The 20106-nt window shown below is 43.5% G+C and overlaps 1 protein-coding gene and 1 long non-coding RNA gene across 4 annotated transcripts in view; one reads left to right on the forward strand and one right to left on the reverse strand.

Annotated features, from left to right (window-relative positions):
* The window catches only part of LOC118017881, a 25872-nt gene extending 15122 nt beyond the window's left edge, over positions 1 to 10750 (reverse strand). For 2 of the 3 annotated variants that reach the window (XR_004681257.1, XR_004681256.1), the window contains exons 1-4: positions 10163 to 10750; positions 5929 to 7847; positions 5659 to 5824; positions 5064 to 5143 (exon numbers count right to left, since the gene is read on the reverse strand). This is a non-coding gene — a long non-coding RNA (uncharacterized LOC118017881). The remainder of the gene's footprint in view (positions 1 to 5063; positions 5144 to 5658; positions 5825 to 5928; positions 7848 to 10162) is intronic. The other variant, XR_004681258.1, reaches the window with a different exon arrangement.
* ALDOB (aldolase, fructose-bisphosphate B) lies at positions 5038 to 14878 on the forward strand. The gene is made up of 8 exons (XM_035016197.1): positions 5038 to 5149; positions 5970 to 6181; positions 7227 to 7281; positions 8152 to 8312; positions 9208 to 9291; positions 10118 to 10292; positions 10704 to 10903; positions 13638 to 14878. Exons 1-8 carry the CDS (start codon positions 5038 to 5040, stop codon positions 13731 to 13733), a joined length of 1095 nt encoding a protein of 364 aa, XP_034872088.1. The 3' UTR covers positions 13734 to 14878.
* The last annotated feature ends 5228 nt before the right edge of the window (positions 14879 to 20106 follow it).

Below are 20106 nucleotides of genomic sequence, written 5' to 3' on the forward strand. Positions count from 1 at the left end.
AAGGAAGGAAGGAAGGAAGGAAGGAAGGAAGGAAGGAAGGAAGGAAGAAAGGAAGGAAGGAAGGAAGAAAGAAAGAAGGAAAGAAAGAAAGAAAGAAAGAAAGAAAGAAAGAAAGAAGGAAAGAAAGAAAGAAGGAAAGAAAAGGAAAAGAAACCTTGGCCAAGGTCGTGTGTTTAGTAAGTGCTAGAGCTAAGGTGACATTCTTCACAGGTTCTGTTGGTGGCTCTAGAGCTCTGTCATTTACTAGTTGTGTAACTTAGGGGAATCCCCTAGTCCTCTGTTTTTCAGTTTCCTCACCTGAAAAATGAACCGACTGGTTGAAGAACTACAGGGTCTCCAGATAGCCCCTGTAGCTTTAACATTCCCTGAGTCCAATGAGTGTGTGAGCATGATCAGGACTGGCTGTTTATGAGCCAATCAGGCACTGGATAAACAGTGGGAAGGGGAGGGTGAAAGTTAAAACAACAACAACAACAACAACAAACTTTGACAGGAGGTCTATAAAAACTGCGTGTTCCCAAAGGTTCGTCCTATTTGGCAGCTGCTGACTCCTCCACAGCTTCTGATCGCTAAGAGGACTTTCTTCTCCCAAACTGTAAGTAACAGAACTTCCTTTGTCTACCTGGACTGCACCAGGGAGTGAGGGTTACTGATGGTGCTACACATGTAGCCGAGAAAGTCCGTTTGCTTTTATTTTCAGGAGAAACTTGGTGGTGGCCAAAAACGTGCTGGTGTGCTGAAATGGTTGTTTTTCTCCCTAAGCGTAAATGCTCATCCACAGCTTTGCTGACTCTCTGAGTGGAGGCAAATGTTCAAGACCATTCCCAGTGTTACCCATATGAAGGCGCTTCTGTCTCTGGCCTGGGAGAAACAACTTGAATACACTTATTTGGCTAGGTTCTAATCACTTCTCGAGATTCCTGCTCATTTCTACTCTCCCCATAACAACTGCTTATTTCCATGATTTCTTTACAGACCTGTCGTCCTACGTCATTTTCTTTATTCTCTTCCTATACCCACTAGTGTTGGCACTGAAGTTTTTTGGTCACACAAATGAACTCCTTGCCTTCCCCCACGGCTCAAATGAGAACACGGAACAGGCTTGGAATCGCCACAGAGCACCACCGTCATTTGATTATGAATTATCAAACTTCTACTCATTTGATCGTTCCTATAACATTTCCTACTTTAAAGATCCTACAGCTTAAGTTATTTGGAATCAAAAGCGGCTGATGTCCTTTGGGACGTTTGCTCTACTATCTGAAAAATAGACATGTTGTGAGGATAGGTTGCCTTCTAAAATAAACTTCTCCTAAATAGTTACCTAGGGCTCCATTTGCCAGTTTGGATCCAGCGGGGGCTTAGCTCTGCTGCCATTAAGCCAAGGCACATCTGGGCACCCCCCAGGCTGACGCTAGAGCCCGAGGTGCTGAATGCAGTGTAGATGCTGTAATCCTAGAAGAAAGAGCAACGCTCAGCTCTCTTTCCGAGCTACCTCACCTGTGTTCAAAGGCACCAGGCTGTCATAAGGCATCTCACTGCTTTTGTCGCTGTGACATGGGGGTGGGTAATGAAGCTGTGGGCATCTTCACACATCTGTATATAAAATTCTTGCTCACAGTGCCTGGAGATCATAGACTTTCAACAAATAAGCCCCTCATGTCCTCTTGAAAACCCATCTGCCTTGTACACTGGAGAAGTGAATGGACTCTCTACTCCTTGATATTTCTCCAGGAGTTAAATATTCATATTTTACAAATCATTCTCTTTTCACAGAACCTCTTGAAGGAAGGCAGAAAGAACCATACTGTAGGTTTTATGTGCTATTTTGCTGAAAAGGATTGGAAAAGGGATTCCAAATCATAAGCCAGTAGGATGTGGTTTATAATCCTAGAGCATCACAGTTTAGAAGGGGCATCAGACATATTCTTTCTGAGCCTCAGTTTCCCCATCTTTAAAGTTGGCAGGGTTGATATAGATATCCCTGAGGTCATTTGCAGCTGTTTTCCTGTGATTGCCCTCTATTCTTATATTTTCATATTCCTCTTCCCAGATTTGTATATGTATCACCTGTTAATATATTATGTATAATACATAATGTCATATATAGACCTATTTGAGAAATCAAACATTACAAAAAATTTATAAAGTAAAATGTGAGAGTTAGTCCATCCCATCCCAATCCCCACAGATAACACCAGGGTGGTTATTCTCTGCTTATATAGATCTACAAACCGTATGTACCGTATGTGTTATACCATTTTTTTAATTAAACAGGAATGATATTTTATATCACATACTTCTCTGAAACTTGCTTTGTTTTTCTTTTTACTTAATAATATAATATGAACCACTTCCCATCACACTTTAAAATCAAATTGGCTTGAGACCTCGATGAGCAGAGGCTTAGGAGACCAAGATCACTCTCTATGGTTACCCACTCCCACCTGGCCTCCTATCTCCCAGGGATAAACATTGGTCTGTGACCCTGTTTTATGATTAACAGAGGGGCAACATTTGTGCTGAGGTGATATAGACCTTTAATCCCTCTGTAGAAGTTTAACTTCCATAAACAGTATTGGTTCAATTTGACCTTTTCTGTTTTTTTTCTGGTCGAGTCAGCACATTCAGACTGAAAAAATAGCTTGGTAGTAAATAGAAACATGGAATCACAGGCAATTATTTTTTTTTTAATTTTTTTAAAAATTTAAAAAGAGAGAAATAGTAATACCCAACATTTTCATAATATATTATAAAACATCTTCATATTTATCATACAATTAACCCAACAAATATATTTTGAGCAACTATGATGAGTAGGGTGCTCACAGGTCACAGGAGATCCACTTGGCAATGAGACACCCAGCGCAAACATTAGCACCATTTATTCCACAGTAAACTAAGACTCAGAGCCCGTGGTCCCAGTGAGGAGGAAGCAGAACTGGTCCTTGAACCCAGGTCTGTCTGATCTAGTAGCTAGAACCTGTGTGAATGTGTGAGATGTTTATGAATTGACGAGGTCCATGGTGTATGGATGATGAGCCACAGCCCACGGATTTTGAATACTCTGGGGGTGTCCTCAACAAGAACTCTGGGGGTGTTATCAAGAGTCACCTTAGAGTCACCCAAAGGCTGATTCCTTTCACCAGGCTCACTCTTTCCTGGAAGGAGGGGAGTACTGCCCCTTATCCCAACTTTGCGCCTTATTAGTTAAATGTCCTTGGATAAATAATTAAACTCCCTTATGTTCTTTCCTTATCTATTATGTGGCAGTGGTGGGGGAAGCCCAGCTGCCTTTGGAGGTTATAATAAGGAATGAATTATACAGTGCTTGTAAAGCAATTAGCGGAGTGCTTGGCATTAATGGTGATTGGCTATTATTGGGCTATGTTTTCCTTTTGCTTCATTAAGGAAACATCTTTATTTCTTAATTGTGAATTCCTTTATGCAGTTACCTAAACTGAGAGAGAGAATTTGTACTTTGGCCTGAAATTTGCCAACTTCAGGTTGGCTTTTTCCACATAAAGATCTAGTGACCAGATTTACAGCTAGTAATCCCTGACTACAATATTAGGAACTCATGTGTAAACAAGGGGAAACATGATCGTTAGGTGGCTGGGATAGGAGCAGCCTTGGAAGAATATCTTCTCTAGAGATCATTGCCCACTAGCCTGTCCTGTCCCCAGTGACAGCACCGTGGTTCCACCCTTTGGGGTTAAGACGAGGACTCTTGAAGTGAGAGTAGCATCAGTGATACCAATGATACTTTTTCAAGAATCAGTTCAGTAGCCACCTACTTCTTATATCAAGCCTGCCTTGAAGGGATGCACAAAATGTGAAGAAATTGATTTACCAGGAGGGGCAGGACCGGGTGGGGAGCTCTGCCTCCCCCTAGCTGAGACCTTGGACAAATCAGTTAACTTCTCTGAGTCTTAGCTTGCTCATTAATTAACAAAGATACTAGTTGCCCTGGTTACCTGGTTGCTGAGTGGATCAAATGAGTACTGAGGTGTCCCTGGGCTTGCAGGAAGTAGAAAGCAGGCATGGGGCATCTACCCTATGGATGAGTGTATGAGAGGAAGGAGACCGGGGAAAGGAGAAGGTCATAAGATTGGATAGGAAACCACTAAAGATGATCTTTACTACCATTTTTTTTTCTTTGATAGTCCAACACATGCAAAATTACTCTTTCTAACATCCAAGATGAGAGCCCTGTGAACTTGCATTTTCAAGACTGGCCCAAAGTGGCAGCCCAACAAAAGCAATGATCCCCTTCAGAGGACCACTGCTGAGAAGGGCGCTTGGATAGGGGATCTTCAAACCAAAGTCCTTCCTTGCTAGAGCAGTGAAACTGAGAATTACTGGGGCAAGGATCACCAGATGACTTTGGCATCCTTAGAGTCCATGGGAGTCTCCAGCCCAGAGGCACTTAGGGAAAATCTTCCCCATCTATCCCAAATGCTGTCATAGGTCATTGAATATAAGAAAAAAGAGCCTTACACACCATACTCTCTATGTCCCAAAGCTAAGGGAGGTTAATTGCAAGGCCAAAGCCTCTCAAGCTTGCTATCCAGAGAATAACACAGGCTAACAGAACAAAATGGGAGATGGCCATAGAGGCTAAAAGCCTCACTGTCCTGGCCTCAAGTCATCCAGAGCACACAAAGCTACCAGCAATCCACAGAGAGATAGTCAAGTACCGCAGTGCCATCTATTTATCAGATTTGAGTGGGTCACTAATGAGCTGGTTCAGTCTCCAGATCAGTGAACCCAACGGTCTCCTGGAAGATATTCTATTTAGGATGACCAGGAAATTTGGCATCCCACTTACATCCACTATGGCTAATTGCAACTACTTAAGCTAAAGGGGGAAAAACCCAGACCTCATTTGTTCATCCAGTTATGGAAGTGGGCCAAAAGTGTAAGAGGAGCCCAGAGGGTTTGTTTGTACACCTTCCCTGCCTTGTTCACGAATCTGTCTGAGCCACCTGCAGTTCTGTTCAGGACACTCCTGCACTCTTTTCCAGACCTGTCACCATGGCCCACCGATTTCCAGCCCTCACCTCAGAACAGAAGAAGGAGCTCTCCGAAATTGCACAGCGCATTGTTGCCAGTGGGAAGGGGATCCTGGCTGCAGATGAGTCTGTAGGTGAGTGCAAGTAACGTCATACAACAAGTGTGTTCTTATTTCTACAACTTAGCCAAGGCAAGCAACAATTATATTCTTTTTCCTCTCAGAGGAGTAAAGGTACACAGGAGTGGGAGCAGAAGACCCAGCAAGCATAGACAGACATTTTGAGTCCTGTAGTTCCAGTAGTCAGATTTCTGAAAACCAAGGGAAGAGGTTCAAGCCCCCCATTTCAAGGCCCCTTGCCAGGGATCATTGAATCTAGACTGTAGCAAGGCCAAGAACTCAGGAACCAGAATGAGATCAGATACATAGACCTCTGCTGCTAATGAGAAGTCAGTGTAAGGTCAGCTAAGGAAGGGCAGGGAGGGCAGGGAAGTGTCCTCATCTGGAACAGGGAAGGGCTTGTGGCTGACAGAAGCCCAGAATGACACAAGGGAGGGTTGTGGCAGGCCTGTCTGGCCCACCATAAAATGATAGAAACCAGGGAAGTCAAGAGCCCGCCCCACCCCTCCTTTTATTGTACATACATCTAGTTAGATTGAGGCCTGGACCTGGGTCGGGGTGGTGATGGCTGGAGAGGCCTGAGGGCCTAATATACACACTTGGACCCACTGGTGGCTTCCATCGTGACCCTGACATATCCAGTCCATACGCTTCCTATCCAACATCCTGGCAGCAGTCAAGGTCTTTCCCCTGGGAGCCGAAAAAGGAGACAGGAGTTTTAAAGATCTGAATAAAAGAGTCTTGCCCTCCATCCTGCTGAGGGTCACTAGAGGGGAGGAGGCGGCGGTACAGACCTGGTTGGCTCCTCAAGCTGCCTTTGTCCCTCCCACCCTAGGCACCATGGGAAACCGCCTGCAGAGGATCAAGGTGGAGAACACCGAGGAGAACCGCCGGCAGTTCCGAGAAATCCTCTTCACTGTGGACAACTCCATCAACCAGAGCATCGGGGGCGTGATCCTGTTCCATGAGACCCTCTACCAGAAGGACAGCCAGGGAAAGCTGTTCAGAAACATCCTCAAGGAAAAGGGGATTGTGGTGGGAATTAAGGTGAACACTTCCATTCCCATTTCCCTTCTGCCTCATTCCAGCCAAATGCCCAGCCCAGTCTCCGGGCTGACGCTCTGAACACCCTCTTCATCTAGTTGCCGTTCCCTCTGCCCTTCCCGTCATCAGCCTCCCCCCTGAGAAACAGGTCCTCTTCTAGATTTTTCGGCTGGTGTCTTCTTCTTTCAACCAAGTTTTATGCAGGGTACTCAATCTCCTGGTGTCCCAATTTTCTCATTTCTGAAATGGGAATAGTAGTGCCTACCTCATAAAGCTCTTATAAGGATGAAAGGAGTTTGTAAAACAGTTCCTGTCACGTAATTATTATTTAGTTCATGGTCACTATTAATGATTAAACCACTTACTATTCGGGTACAATTCAGTCTTCCAAAACTGCAAGAACTTCTCACAAGTGAAAACTTGTATCTGTTGAGTGCTTACAACTCCAAGCACTCATTTAATCCTTCTCGTAACCCCTGGAGGTCAATTCAGTTCTTATCCTCATTTTAGAGATGAGGGGAGAAAATGGACTTACAAGGCATAGCATAACTTGCCCACAGCAAGACAAAACCAGAGCCAGTTCAAACCCAGCCTGTCTACCTCTCAGGCTCATGATCTCAGCCTCTGCTATGCCGAGAGTAGGGGCTGCATCTTTATTCTTTCGATTTCCTGGAATAATGTCGTGCTCGGTATGTGTAGGTGCTCCCTAAATGTCCCTTGAACAAATAAGTTAAGAGAAACTGCTCTTATATGGCCCCTCTGCATCCCAGGTACTGTCAGATTACTTCTTACTTCCCAAGCTCCAGGCCTGTGCTTTCCATATTTTCCATCCTCCTAGTGTTGACACTTGCATTTTTTTCTTCCAGGTACTTCCCTTCCACTATGGATTTAATTGTCTCCCCCACACACACCCCCATGACTAATACACCTTCCTAATTCAACTCCTTAGCTTGTGAAAGATGAGAACTATTAGTATCAGGGGCTCTGCTTTTGTTTTCCTGGGACCCCTGACACCTGCTAATTACTTGTTAATTATTTATATTCACAGTTAGACCAGGGAGGTGCTCCCCTTGCAGGAACCAACAAAGAAACCACCATTCAAGGTAAGGATATCACCTGCTGATATGAATCATGCTAATATATGCTAGAAAGGAAGGCAAGCAAAGAGGTGAGCAAGGGAAAACAAAATATGAATCTCGCCCTGGTTTTAGAGCCACACACATCTGCTTTTCAACCCTAGCTCCTCTATTCGATAACTATGTGACCTTAGGCTGGTCATATACATGTCCTGAGTCAGTTAAAATAGGATGACAATATCTACTTTGCAGAGTAGTCATGGGGATTAATTAGACAATGTACATAAAAAGTGCTTACCACGGTGCTTTGCACAGAGAAGATATTCTTACCTGAGAATATAATTTTTAGAGAAAAATCCAGCAGCAGAAGAGAGGAAGGGTCCCAAGCTTTGGGATCAGACCCACCAGGGTTTGACTCCTAGTTTTATCATTTACTAATTAGACAATTTTGCAAGGTGCTTCACTGCCCAAGTGGACAAGTACAAGCCATAGCATTAGGTTAGTTAAGCAGAATTTGAATGCCAACTCTGTCACTCATTAGCTCTGCAAACTTGGTAAAGTCACATAACCTCTTGGACCCTCAGGTTTCGCATCTGTAAAACAAGTATAATATTAACTATTAGAATTGTTATCATAATTAAATGAGAGTACATATGCAAAATGCCTAGAATCATGCCTGGAACATAGTAAATACTAAACAAATATTAGTTCCCTCTGTTCTTCTTATTAAGTATAAAGCCCCAGTTTGGGCTAAGTATTGGGATTAATGTTTTCAGGCCTTAAACTCTGCTGACCGAAAGAAAGGTAAGGCAAGGAAGAACTCCTTCACTTTATCAGTGGCCCCATGGATCAGGGGCATGGGTGCAAAGAAGCCTTTCTCTCTTTTGTGACTTGCAGGTCTTGATGGCCTTTCTGAGCGCTGTGCTCAGTACAAGAAAGACGGTGCTGACTTTGGGAAATGGCGTGCTGTGCTGAGGATTGACAACCAGTGTCCATCCAACCTTGCCATCCAGGAAAATGCCAACACCCTGGCCCGCTACGCCAGCATCTGCCAGCAGGTGCTCTGCCTTCCCCTTGGGCTAAAAAGCAGTCAGAAAGAGCTTTCTTCAGAACCTCTCTTTCCAATTTTACTACAAGTACATGAACCTTATCTCACCACTATATCCTGGTGGCATTTTCCACCACTTCTGCTATAGCCAAGTGTGGTAGGGAAAGATTTGGTCCCACAAGTCGGCTATGAGCCCAAAAGGCCAATGCCATCAATGGCTGCCCTCTGCCAAAGTTCTATAGGCTGAGTCTTAAGCGTGATCCAGCCCCTATGGCCAGGGCACTTGCTTACCTATGCTCCATCACATCTAAAACATGATCCTCTTAGATCCCTAGCTCGAGAGTGATAGCTCTGATTTAGCCCCAGTCCAAATAATATCTTGGAGGATGGTGACCTGACACTACTTTCCAACATAGTGTCTCTGGGATCGATCCCAGTTAAGTCTGATTTGCTTGTGTGGGTGCTATGTTGAGGTTACCTGAGTTGTGGGCACCTAAAGAGTCCCAATTAGAGCTACACACAGTGTTTAATTCCTTAATTAACCCACACAAGGGGCATCTTTATTAGTGATTGAAGTTTGACTGCCCTAAAGGGGTGACAGCTAGGTTCTGAGGTAGCTAGAATAGTCTCTAGAAGAATCTCTAGCTATAGAAATTAAGGATTTGCATTATTTTACCCATTCCTAGGAGAACTTTTTTTTTTTTTAACCTCATTGTTCTTTTTTGGCTAAGCCACAAATGCTCACTAGAAATCCCATTAAATTTCCTGATACTGCCTTTAAGTCAGTGAATGGCACTTCTCTATAAGGGCTTCATTTTATCCCAATTGCAACTGTCAAATATCTTCTTAAGGAAAGGATCACAGTGAGCAGAGCTGCACTTTGTCTCCCCCTTTTTCCTTTTTAGAATGGGCTGGTACCCATTGTTGAACCAGAGGTCATTCCTGATGGAGACCATGACTTGGAACACTGCCAGTATGTTACTGAGAAGGTAAGTCTTGAATATAAAGGTCCCAATTCCAGTTGAAATATCTTATTTTTAAGTAAAACCTGTTACTTAATATATATCAGCTGTTATATATGAAATATTCTTCAGTTGGAATCATTATGTAGCATTGAGAAGATAAGGGGGTACTTATCAAACCTTCTACTCTTTTGGTACAATGGTATTCTCCACATGGAAAAAGGATAGGATTTGCAGTACCAAGACTTGGATATGACAATCCATGTTCCCAGTTGTGGGCCCATGAGCAAATCCTATTATCTTTTGGGATCAGTTACATTATATGTAAACAAAGAAATTTAAAAATAAGATGAGACTCACATGACAAAATGTAATTAGAAGGTACTTTGTTCATATCTGCAATGCAACCTGATTTCACGTTCTCCACTTGCAAAAGTTGGTGGACTGAGATGAGGTCTGAAAGTGCTTCTGTCTCTAAAATGTATGTTTCTGTGACTCCTCAGCTTCTATGGGGATGGAGAATGGAGGCCAATTTAGATGTCCCCCAACTAGCTAAATCAAGGCAGGCTCAACTGGCCAAAGGCAGTGATGGGAAGGAAGGAGTGAAGGGGCTCCAGGAAGCAGAGCCATGCCACCTGCCTGCAGTCAGAGTAGGGGAGGTGGGGCTAGGCCAGCTTGGCTGTGCTCAATGGCCACGGCTTGCAGTTGCCTGTGCATTGCTCTGATGAGGAAACTTGGGCCAGGCCCCATACGAGGATTCCTTTGTCTCTCAGCCCTGCAACCTGAAAGTGTCAAGGTCAGGGGACTGTCAGGCTGGCGCTGGGTTTCAGCTTTTGGACGTCTTGTCCCTCAGGTCCTGGCGGCTGTCTACAAGGCCCTGAATGACCATCACGTTTACCTGGAGGGCACCCTGCTGAAGCCCAACATGGTGACTGCCGGACATGCCTGCACCAAAAAGTATACTCCAGAGCAAGTGGCTATGGCCACCGTCACTGCTCTCCACCGGACTGTTCCCGCAGCTGTTCCCGGTAAGGCTTTCCTTCTTCTCTGACTTGAGGTCTAAGCCCTTATCCCGTGAAGGAGCTCCACCAGCATTTGTGCTTGCCCAGGAGTCTTGTATCCAGGAAACGGACCTCTGTGTCTCACAGGCGGCCAGCATGTCCCCTCACACTCCATGATAGCACAAGCTTGCATCTGTCCAAATGCACACAATCCATTGATTTCCTCAATAGGTCACCACCCTCCTTATTTATTAAAGCCCTTCTCTCCTTAGCCCCGCTAGCCTCGGGAGAAGCAAACTAATTTTTCCAACCCAGTTCCATGCAAATCAAGTAGAGAAAGGATGGAGGCATTCCATTTCTTTTAGGCTCCTGGCTTGCTCTCTCCAGCTGGGTAAAGAAGCTGGGAAGAGTAGAGTGCAATGGCTTCTCTCCTTCCAGGCATCTGCTTCTTGTCCGGGGGCATGAGCGAAGAGGATGCTACTCTCAACCTCAATGCTATCAACCTTTGCCCTCTACCAAAGCCCTGGAAACTCAGTTTCTCCTACGGACGGGCCCTGCAGGCCAGTGCACTGGCTGCCTGGGGTGGCAAGGCTGCCAACAAGAAGGCCACCCAGGAGGCTTTCATGAAGCGGGCCCTGGTAAGATGCTATTCCTTTTTGTTGTTGTTGTTTTTAGAATTTATATATTTACTTTAGAGAGAGCGAGAGAGCAGGGAGAGGGGCAGTGGGAGAGGGAGAGAGAGAGAATCTCAAGCAGACTCCCTGCTGAGCACAGAGCCCAGTGCTGGGCTGGATCCCACGACACTGAAATCACGATCTGAGCAGAAATCAAGGGTCAGACACTCAAACGACTGAGCTACCCAAGCGCCCTAAGATGCTTCTACTTCTTATCTACTTGATCGAGTGGATACTAGGAGCCTGGCTCTCTTACCTGGAGAAGCATTGTTTTCTTCAGAACGTGACCGTAAATCCAGAGAGTGTCTACTAGATAGTTGAAAAGGTGGCATTAGAGCTCAGTAGGAAGGTGGGGGTTGTGGAGAGTTGTGGATGATTTGTACTGGGAGTATAGTTGATGACAGTGGACAGTAGATAATCTCCACAGAGACACTTGAGAGGGAAGAGAAGAGGGCCAAGGACTGAACCAGAGCACCTTTCATTTTAGGAAAAAATAGAAGAAAGCCACTAGGACAAGCAGCAGTAATAACATAGGAGGTGCCGAGGATCCTGGGAACCAATAGAAACAAGTTTCAAGGGGGTCGGTCATAACACACTATAGAGAGATTCAGAATAAAGGCTGAGAAAAAAAGCTGAGATTGGCATGTGGGAGCCTACCGGTGACCCTCAACACAACAGTTTCAATAGAGAGAGAAGAGGAAAAGTGCCCATTCAAGAAGATTGTCAGGAAAAGGGCCAGAAGAAGGACCAGGAGAAATGAGGACAGAAAAGGATTTTATTCAGTCAGGAACCATTCCTTTTTGAATATCTACTGTGAGCCAAGGACTGGGGTGAACAAAGGAGACACAGATACTGGCCTCAGGGAGCTTAGAGTTTAGCCAAATAGGAGACAGCCGGGCATGTTTAAATGTAAAGCACAAGGGTGATGGGTATTAAGGAGGGCATGTGCGGTGATGAGCACTGATGAGTGAGCAACTCATGAATCGTTGAACACCACATCAAAAACTAATGATGTATATGTTGGCTAATTGAACATTATAAAAAAATAAAGAAATTAAATGTAAAGCAAAAGGAGCCAGAGGAGAGATTAAAGATGAGGACAGTGGGGATAATTGAGAGGACACGGAGTTAGAAGAAACAGGATTGCGTGAGACTATTAAATGCAGGTGGCCGAGTTGGTCTCAGAGAGCAGGGAAGAGACAGCAAAGAAGAAAAAAAAATGGGTTTGGAATCGGGTCTGTAGACGTGAAGGGATGTAGCGGTTGATTACTGTCGAGGGCATCTGTTGAGGGGGATAAGGGAATGAAGACTTCCCTCTTCACAGCAGGGAAGCCTGGGATAGCTGTTGAAGTAGTCCGCTAGGAGAGTCACCAGACAGAATGGCCAAGCATCAGGCAAGGTGCGGCTGAAATAAGAGTGAGTTTGCAGTGCATTAACTTAGATCTGAAATTTTCCTAATAGCTCTCTTAATCATGCAGGAAGATCTAGAGCAATCTAAATGGGAAATAGGATAGAAGAGTAAAAGTTTAATAGAGAGGAGTGCTGAATTTGAGCAATAGCCGTATTCAGCGGCTTGCTGATCACAGAGGAGGCTGGGTGAGGAATCAAGCGTAGGAGGAGTTTGGCAATGAGGCACTTTTAAAGGGAAGGCAGACCCGAGAGAAGCTTAGAAGACATCTCAGGGGCATAAGAGAGGTGTAAGATGTTAGAGGTAGTTCCTTACTTTGTTAGGATGGAGAGCCTAGGTGTGGCTATGCTGGGGTGTGGCTGATGAGGGGCAGGGAGATGTGGCTAATATGAAGGAGGGATTGTGAAAGTAAGGGTCGGAAGAGCCATCCACACAAAAGAAGGGAAGCTGAGCTCATTTAGGATGGTGGTTCTCAAGCTTGAGTATGTATCCGAATCACCTGGACGGCATGTGAAAACAGATTCTGGGCCCCAGCCACTGAGTTTCTAATTGAGATGTCTGGGGTCAAACCAGAGAATTTCCATTTCTAAGAAGTGCTGAGGTCCATGCAACATGCTTTGAAAATCACTGTGGATGTAGAAACAAGTCCCAGAGAGAGCGAGATAATAGCAACAGGGACTTGAAGACATGGTACCATGGAGTGGTGCTCAAATTCTATTATTGCAGGTTTTGTAATTCTGAACTCCCCTTTAATTGGAATTTACACAAGGAACCAAATGATAGTATGATTACAACTATAAAAAATGATATATTCTTGTGGGCAAGTATAGATGGAAAATGGAAATTTTTAAAACAGAGTTTTTAAAATTTGCTCTTGTACCTCTGGCTGCACCTTGCCTGATCCTTCGGCATAATGTCTGGTCCATTTTCTAGCAAACAGCTGCAGCAGCCCCTGCAATCTTCTCCACCAGAAACATCCACTCCCTTACCACTGTATCAACTTCAGTTTCTAATACTGTTGTTGCAATATTGTTGGTACTAAAAAGAAACTTTCTCAGTAACTGACACAAACTTCAGCTTGCCTGAGAGATGCTCAGGAAACTTGGATAAAAAAGGAGATAATGTATTACAGAAGGCAAGGAATGCTATCAGCACTAATATTTAGCAAAACCCCTGTAAGGAGAGAGAAATCCAGATGCAGGTGGAGCTGGTTTCAAATGAGAGCCAGAGGGTCAAATACAGGGTTGCGTTTGCTCTGACCCCATGTCCTTTTTCACGCTTGTTTTTTAGGCTAACTGCCAGGCAGCCAAAGGACAGTATGTTCACATGGGCTCTTCTGCTGCTACTTCTACTCAGTCCCTCTTCACAGCCTCCTACACCTACTAGAACCCCAGGCCCACCAGCCTGCCTCCAGCTCTTCTGGGTGTCTTGGTAGGAGGGCTGAAAGAGAACGACTTTTCTACTGACCCTGAAGTTAGACAAAATCAGATCGGAACTACTGGAAACACAATGCATGTTAAATTCTTAGACACAACGAAAAAAATATCAGTTCTTGAAACGTAGTCGTGAATATCAAGGATCTGACGAAATTTCATGCAATTTCCTTGCAACAGCTCCAGCTCCCCATGCCCCAGAGTATCCACCCAAGAAAAGAGTAGACTTGAAAACAAAACCAGCTCTCCGTTGGAATAATGACCACCTCAGAAGCTGAGTGTGGAGAAGTGTGTCTTATTCAACAATCGTAGCAGTGGTAGGTTATGAAGGAGGCAACTGCAATCAAAAAAGAAATAAAATGTTCTAGAAGCCTTCAGCTGGTATCAGGTTTTACTTTCCGCTCCTGCTTCCAAAGGGCTCAGTATAGTTCATGACCTTTGACTCTACTAGACATGACTGGCATTAATGGTCAGGGTCCTCAACTAGGGCTACTCATTGAAATCATCTGTCAAAAACGTAAACACCAGATGTTCAGACCACACTCCAGCCCAGTTAAATCAGAAACTCTGGATGTGGGATCCTCTAAATATCAGGGTTTCTTAACAGCTTCTTTGGTGATTCCAAAGTATAGCCACATTTGAGAACTACCATGCTAAATTTCAAGTCTGAGGACATTTTAAAATGAAAGCCCTTCATAATAGGAAGCAAGCTACACTGTAAAATGATTTCAAGCAACATGCAGAGTGTAATGGGAGAATCAGTGTGGCTATGATGCTCGCAGCGTTCCTTGTGAAGTGACCCACATTTGGTGACACACACCCACTCCCTATGTACATCTGAGCACACTACCTCGGTTTGCAGGAAATACAATTCACATAATTATACTTTATTGCGGCTTTCAATGTTCAGAATTAACCGAGAGAAAAAGCATTAAAGACAACCATAGTTACAAAAGAGAATTTAAATATAATTTTGCATGATATAAAAATTATGATTTTGGTGGAAAAAAAAAGTAATCACTTCACTGACAAGCTAGGAAATTAAAGGAAGAGGAGATGTAGAGAGAAGTGAAGGGAACATTCATTTACTTAGTGGGGAGTCAGGATACTACTTAAAATTGATGGATTAAGAAACAGTGCTTAAAAAAAGAAATAGTGCTTTAAGTCTATTAAAGGGAATGGATATAAATCATTAAAATATTCCTACGTATAATTAAATATAGGAGAAAAGTAGTAAACTAAATTCTTTATCTTGAAGAGTGCAAAGATAAATGATATTGCTTAGAGTAGATAAATTAAGAACTAGAGGCATACACATAGCATTTAGAGGAATAAGACAGAATTAGTCCAAAGGCACTTTGTCTGAGGAGAGAGACTTGGGAATGAGGCACGGGGAAGATTTTTACTCATGTGTCTCTACTACAATTTGAGTATTTGTTTCCATATACCTGTATTAGTTCTGTAAAGACACCTGTATTCATTTGGCCCGAGGCTTTCACTTTTACTAGGATGATATAACCAAGCTGAGAGCAGTTAAATTACTTGCCGATGGTCACACATACAGGGGTTTAGGGGTTGAGAGCTGAGAAATTAGAATTCAGGTCTCCTCCTATAATGGGCACATGACCAGGGAGGAAGGTAGGGACAGGGCAACAGGCAGTGTTCAAAACCTCTGCCACCAGTGTTGTAGGTCTTCTACATCTCCTTTCTTCTTCTTCTTCTTCTTTTTTTAAAGATTTTATTTATTTATTTGAGAGAGTGTGTGTGTTGTGCGAGTGGGGGGGAAGGAGCAGAGAGAGAGGGACAAGCAGATGCCGCACTGAGCTCAGAGCCCAATGTGGGGCTCCATCCCACAACACCGAGATCATGACCTGAACCAAAATCAAGACTCAGATGCTTAACCAACTGAGACACCCAGGTGCCCTGGTCTTCTACATTTTTTACTGCATTCATTCATTCATTCATTCAATCAGCAAACAGGGGAGCTCCTACCATGGGTTAAATTGTCCTAAAACTGGTAATATCTGGTGTGACAAAACACTGCTGCCAGAAAATTTTTTCTAGAGCTTACTTTAGCATCACTGAGCCTATGTTGTAAAGAAACCTCCTAGATTCTTGGGTGCCTGGGTGGCTCAGTTGGTTAAGCAACTACCTTTGGCTCAGGTCGTGATCCTGGAGTCCCGGGATCGAGTCCCACATTGGGCTCCCTGCTCGGCAGGGAGTCTGCTTCTCCCTCTGGCCCTCCCCCCCTCATGCTCTATCTCATTCTCTCTCTCAAATAAATAAATAAAATCTTTAAAAAAAAAAAAAAGAAACCTCCTAGATTCTCATTTATGGTTTTAGCGAGAATCTATAACCAAGGTTGAGTTATTTAAGTATTTTGATCCCGGCCAAATTACATTTCGCTGGGGATGAGGATTAACATAATGCATTGTCCTGGCTATCATCTGATATATTTTCCCAACTAAGGCACTACAGTTGTCTTGGAAATCTCAACCCCAGTACTTTACTCCACTGAGGGTAATATGAAGACAAGTGTTATAAGTCTATAGACTTGAATTTCTATTAACTGTTTAATCACTGAGTGAATATATTAGTGGCTTCCTACCTTTTGGTACACCCGTCAGATTTATTCTAGTAGTTATTGAACACCTACTAAAAATAAAATTTGGTACTAGGAACTGAAGGTAATTAAGAGAAGTTTCAGCTTTAGGGTAGGCATGACATTTGCATACCACACAATGAAGCTTAAGTAGCTAAGCAAGAAACATAGATACCACTGACTGGAGGTTGAGAAGTGGGAGGAGATAGCATTTAGGGTGGGCATCAAGGGAGGGCAAAAGGCAAGGAATTCTTAGAACTGTCTTTTTTTTTTTTTTTTAAAGATTTTATTTATTTATTTGAGAGAGAGAGAATGAGAGACAGAGAGCATGAGAGGGAGGAGGGTCAGAGGAAGAAGCAGACTCCCTGCCGAGCAGGGAGCCTGATGCGGGACTCGATCCCGGGACTCCAGGATCATGACCTGAGCCGAAGGCAGTCGCTTTAACCAACTGAGCCACCCAGGCGCCCAGAACTGTCTTTGTGTAAGAAAATTTACTGGGAGAAGATGATAACTCGAAGGCAAAAGTATCAAAAGCCAAGGTCACAAAAAATTATTAAATTCTGGAAGGAATAAAAGAGGAATTTGGTTTTGCTCTGAAGAGGAAGGAGGAGAGTAGGGAGAGAAGGGGCAGGGAAATGAGCCAGGATAAAGGATGAAATGAGAAAGGAGGGGAAAGGGTGTAGGCAGGGAGAAGCCAAGGCAATATGGAACTGGGAGAGGTGACTAAATAAAGCACTTTTCAGAAGGTGGAGAAATCTCAAGCAATCTAAAGACATTTGTCTGCTTGAGAGGAAGAGCTGAGTTTCACATGAGTTTCCATCCTGCTATTCAAAAACAAGATCCTGAGATGATTCATAATGTGAATTAATTTAGCAGAAGCTGAAGCCAACTGTGACAATGAGAATATAAGCCTCTAGAACTTTGCAGAAATGTTGGAGCAGGCTTTACGCAATACAGGAAGGGACTTCTGGTCCATCTGATTTAGCCCTCCTGGGGTGAAAGCCTCCAGCTGACATCTACATTTCCTTGCAGCAACAGCAGAGGACCCAGGGTCCAGGGCACCAAGGCAGTTGTCCAAGGTCACATCACCAGTCGGTGAGACTTGCAAAGTCCTCTTGGAAGGCAGTATTTGGGGTCGTAAAAAGCAGCGGTTCTGGAGTCAGACAATCTGAATTCAAATGCTGGCTCTGCCACTTACTAGCCATGTGACCTTGGGCAGACTGTACAACCTTTCTGTGTTTCTTCATCTCCAAGAAAAAAAAAAAAAGGACAGCATTGCAAATTACTGAGAGATTAAATGAGTCAATACATCTCAATAACAGGTTCACATCCCTTATCGTGATTTTCACAATCCTGAAATCCAAAAAGCTCTGAAAACCAAGTTCTCTCCTAAGTTTACCGCAAATTATTTGACGGCAGAACCTTACTTGAGGCTGTCATCTTTATTCCACTCGATGGGATGTGGAGCTACTGTGTCTGATTTTAGGTGCTGACTCAGACCCTGCAGAGAGAGTTATACAATATATAGCATAAGCTCTATATTTAATCTCTAAAATCTGAAAAATGCTGATTTCTCAAACACATACACCCTCAAAGCTATCAAAGAATTGTGGACCTGTCCTTAGAACAGTATCTACCTCACATGTAGGGTAAAAATGCATTATCTATGCTCAAGAGAGCCCAGAGGGCTCATGTAGTGCTACCAATTCCCTAAGGCCATTTTCTAGAGAGGATGAATGAAGAGACAGGAGTAATGGCAAAGCTCAACACAGCCAGTCATAGCTCTTTTTTCATTACTCAAATAAGTATGTGTTCCAGGTTGTAACACAGTCTGTCCTAAGCCTCCTGAAATGGTCACTCAATGCTGGGTATCAGTCTCTATAAACATTTATAAAATCAGTCAACGTATTCATTTATCACCTGCAGTATGCTCAGCGATGTGAAGATACTGAGATGAGGAAGACAAGGATACAGTTAGGAAACAAAATGGTACACAATAATGTGCCAAATTAGTAGCATAGGCGAGGTGCTGGGATCAAAGGGGCTTTATAAAGACCATGGGATGAGTTACAGTTTATTGCTAGTTATATGACCTTGGGATCCAAGCCTCAGTTTCCTTATCTGTAAAATAAGGTTGCTGTGAGGTTAGAAATATTTTATGTTGAGTGCCAGATACATAAGTTGTGAATAAATATTATGTTTTTTCCCTGCCAGTTGGCTCTTGGAGAATGGTGAAGGCACTTGAGTGGCTGTGTAAGATGAATTAAATTTATGACTCGAGTACAGATCGTGTATGTTGAGGACACCGTTGGAAATTATAGGGTGAGGCCAAGTGGAGCAGCACAGTGAAGGGGAAGGGGAGATTGGGCAGGGATATTATGGAAAGTCTTGCCTTGAAGTAAGGAGAAATAGGTACCTGTGAATAATTCTTGAGCAGAAAATAATGTGATAAAAGAATGGTGCTTAAAATTATTTTTTTGGAAGGTAGGGGACTCGGAAGAGATTGGGACGCTGGGAGTAGCTAAGTGTGTAGAATGGCAAATCCAGCATAGGGCCTAGCCTCTTGGTGGTGGTGGGTGAGTGGACATGAGATCTTTAGATTGGGGAAAGTAACAAAAACTCATGTTATGTTGCTATTTACCACCCTAATAGACCCAACAAGTCTCTGTTTTATTGCAACTCAACAGGGAAGTACTGGGATAAATAATTCACAATTCTTCTACATCTACTTCTCAAAAAGAGGCTTACTTACATACATGCACAGACTCAGCCCTTCGAGTATGGTGGCAGCATAGTGAAATATAAAGCATCTTCTAAACAAAATATAAAGCATCTTCTAAGCACTAACTCTGGCAGTTCAGAACAACCAGGACTAGGCTGTAGCCTGAGGTCTCAGATGTCAGAGAAATCTATCCTGCCGTCTTAAAAAATTCAAGGTCAAACATCTTTCTGTGGCCACTTCCAACTTTCCCTTGTCCTGCCCCTGGTTTTCCCTGGGGCATTTTATAGGCTAAAGAAGTCAGAATGCATTTCCTGGTCCCAGGGATGCAATGACTATCATGTGATGTGGGCTACCTTAGTCATTGAACATGAGAGGCATGTTCTTGAGAACATGGCTCCTGGACAGGAAATAGCACAGGTAGAGATATACTCTTTTTTTTTATTTCTGCAAAATATATCAAGACTCAGCATTTTGTAAAGTTACATGATTTTCCCCCATTCTTTACACTGTGGAGTACATATGGCTTACTATTCACTTCTCAAAGTCTCCTTGAGGATAAAGGACTCCTTGAAGCAACTATGCAACTAATACAGTATTAACATAGCACCCGACAGGTATTTAAAAATACATGTTAATGGAACTTGTACTATTTGTGCAGTAAAGTAAATGTATCTATCCTTCTATTTTCCATGCATTATGGTTATAGAGATGGTCTTAATTAAAAAGAAATCAATCAACCCACTCCTGCCAACCACCCAAGGCCACAGAACACATTTGAAGGAGAGAAGGAAGGTGAAAGGTATTAAATACTGATTAGGCGCAGGAAACAAACTGAGGGTTGCTGGAGTGGGGGGTGGGGTGGGAGGGATGGGGTGACTGGGTGATAGACACTGGGGAGGGTATGTGCTCTGGTAAGCACTGTGAATTGTGCAAGACTGTTGAATCTCAGATCTGTACCTCTGAAACAAATAATGCAATATATGTTAAGAAAAAAAAAAGAAG

This window comes from Mirounga leonina, unplaced genomic scaffold (genome assembly GCF_011800145.1).
Source record: "Mirounga leonina isolate KUSES-001 unplaced genomic scaffold, KU_Mleo_1.0 Mir_170, whole genome shotgun sequence".
Taxonomy (NCBI): Eukaryota; Metazoa; Chordata; class Mammalia; order Carnivora; family Phocidae; genus Mirounga; species Mirounga leonina.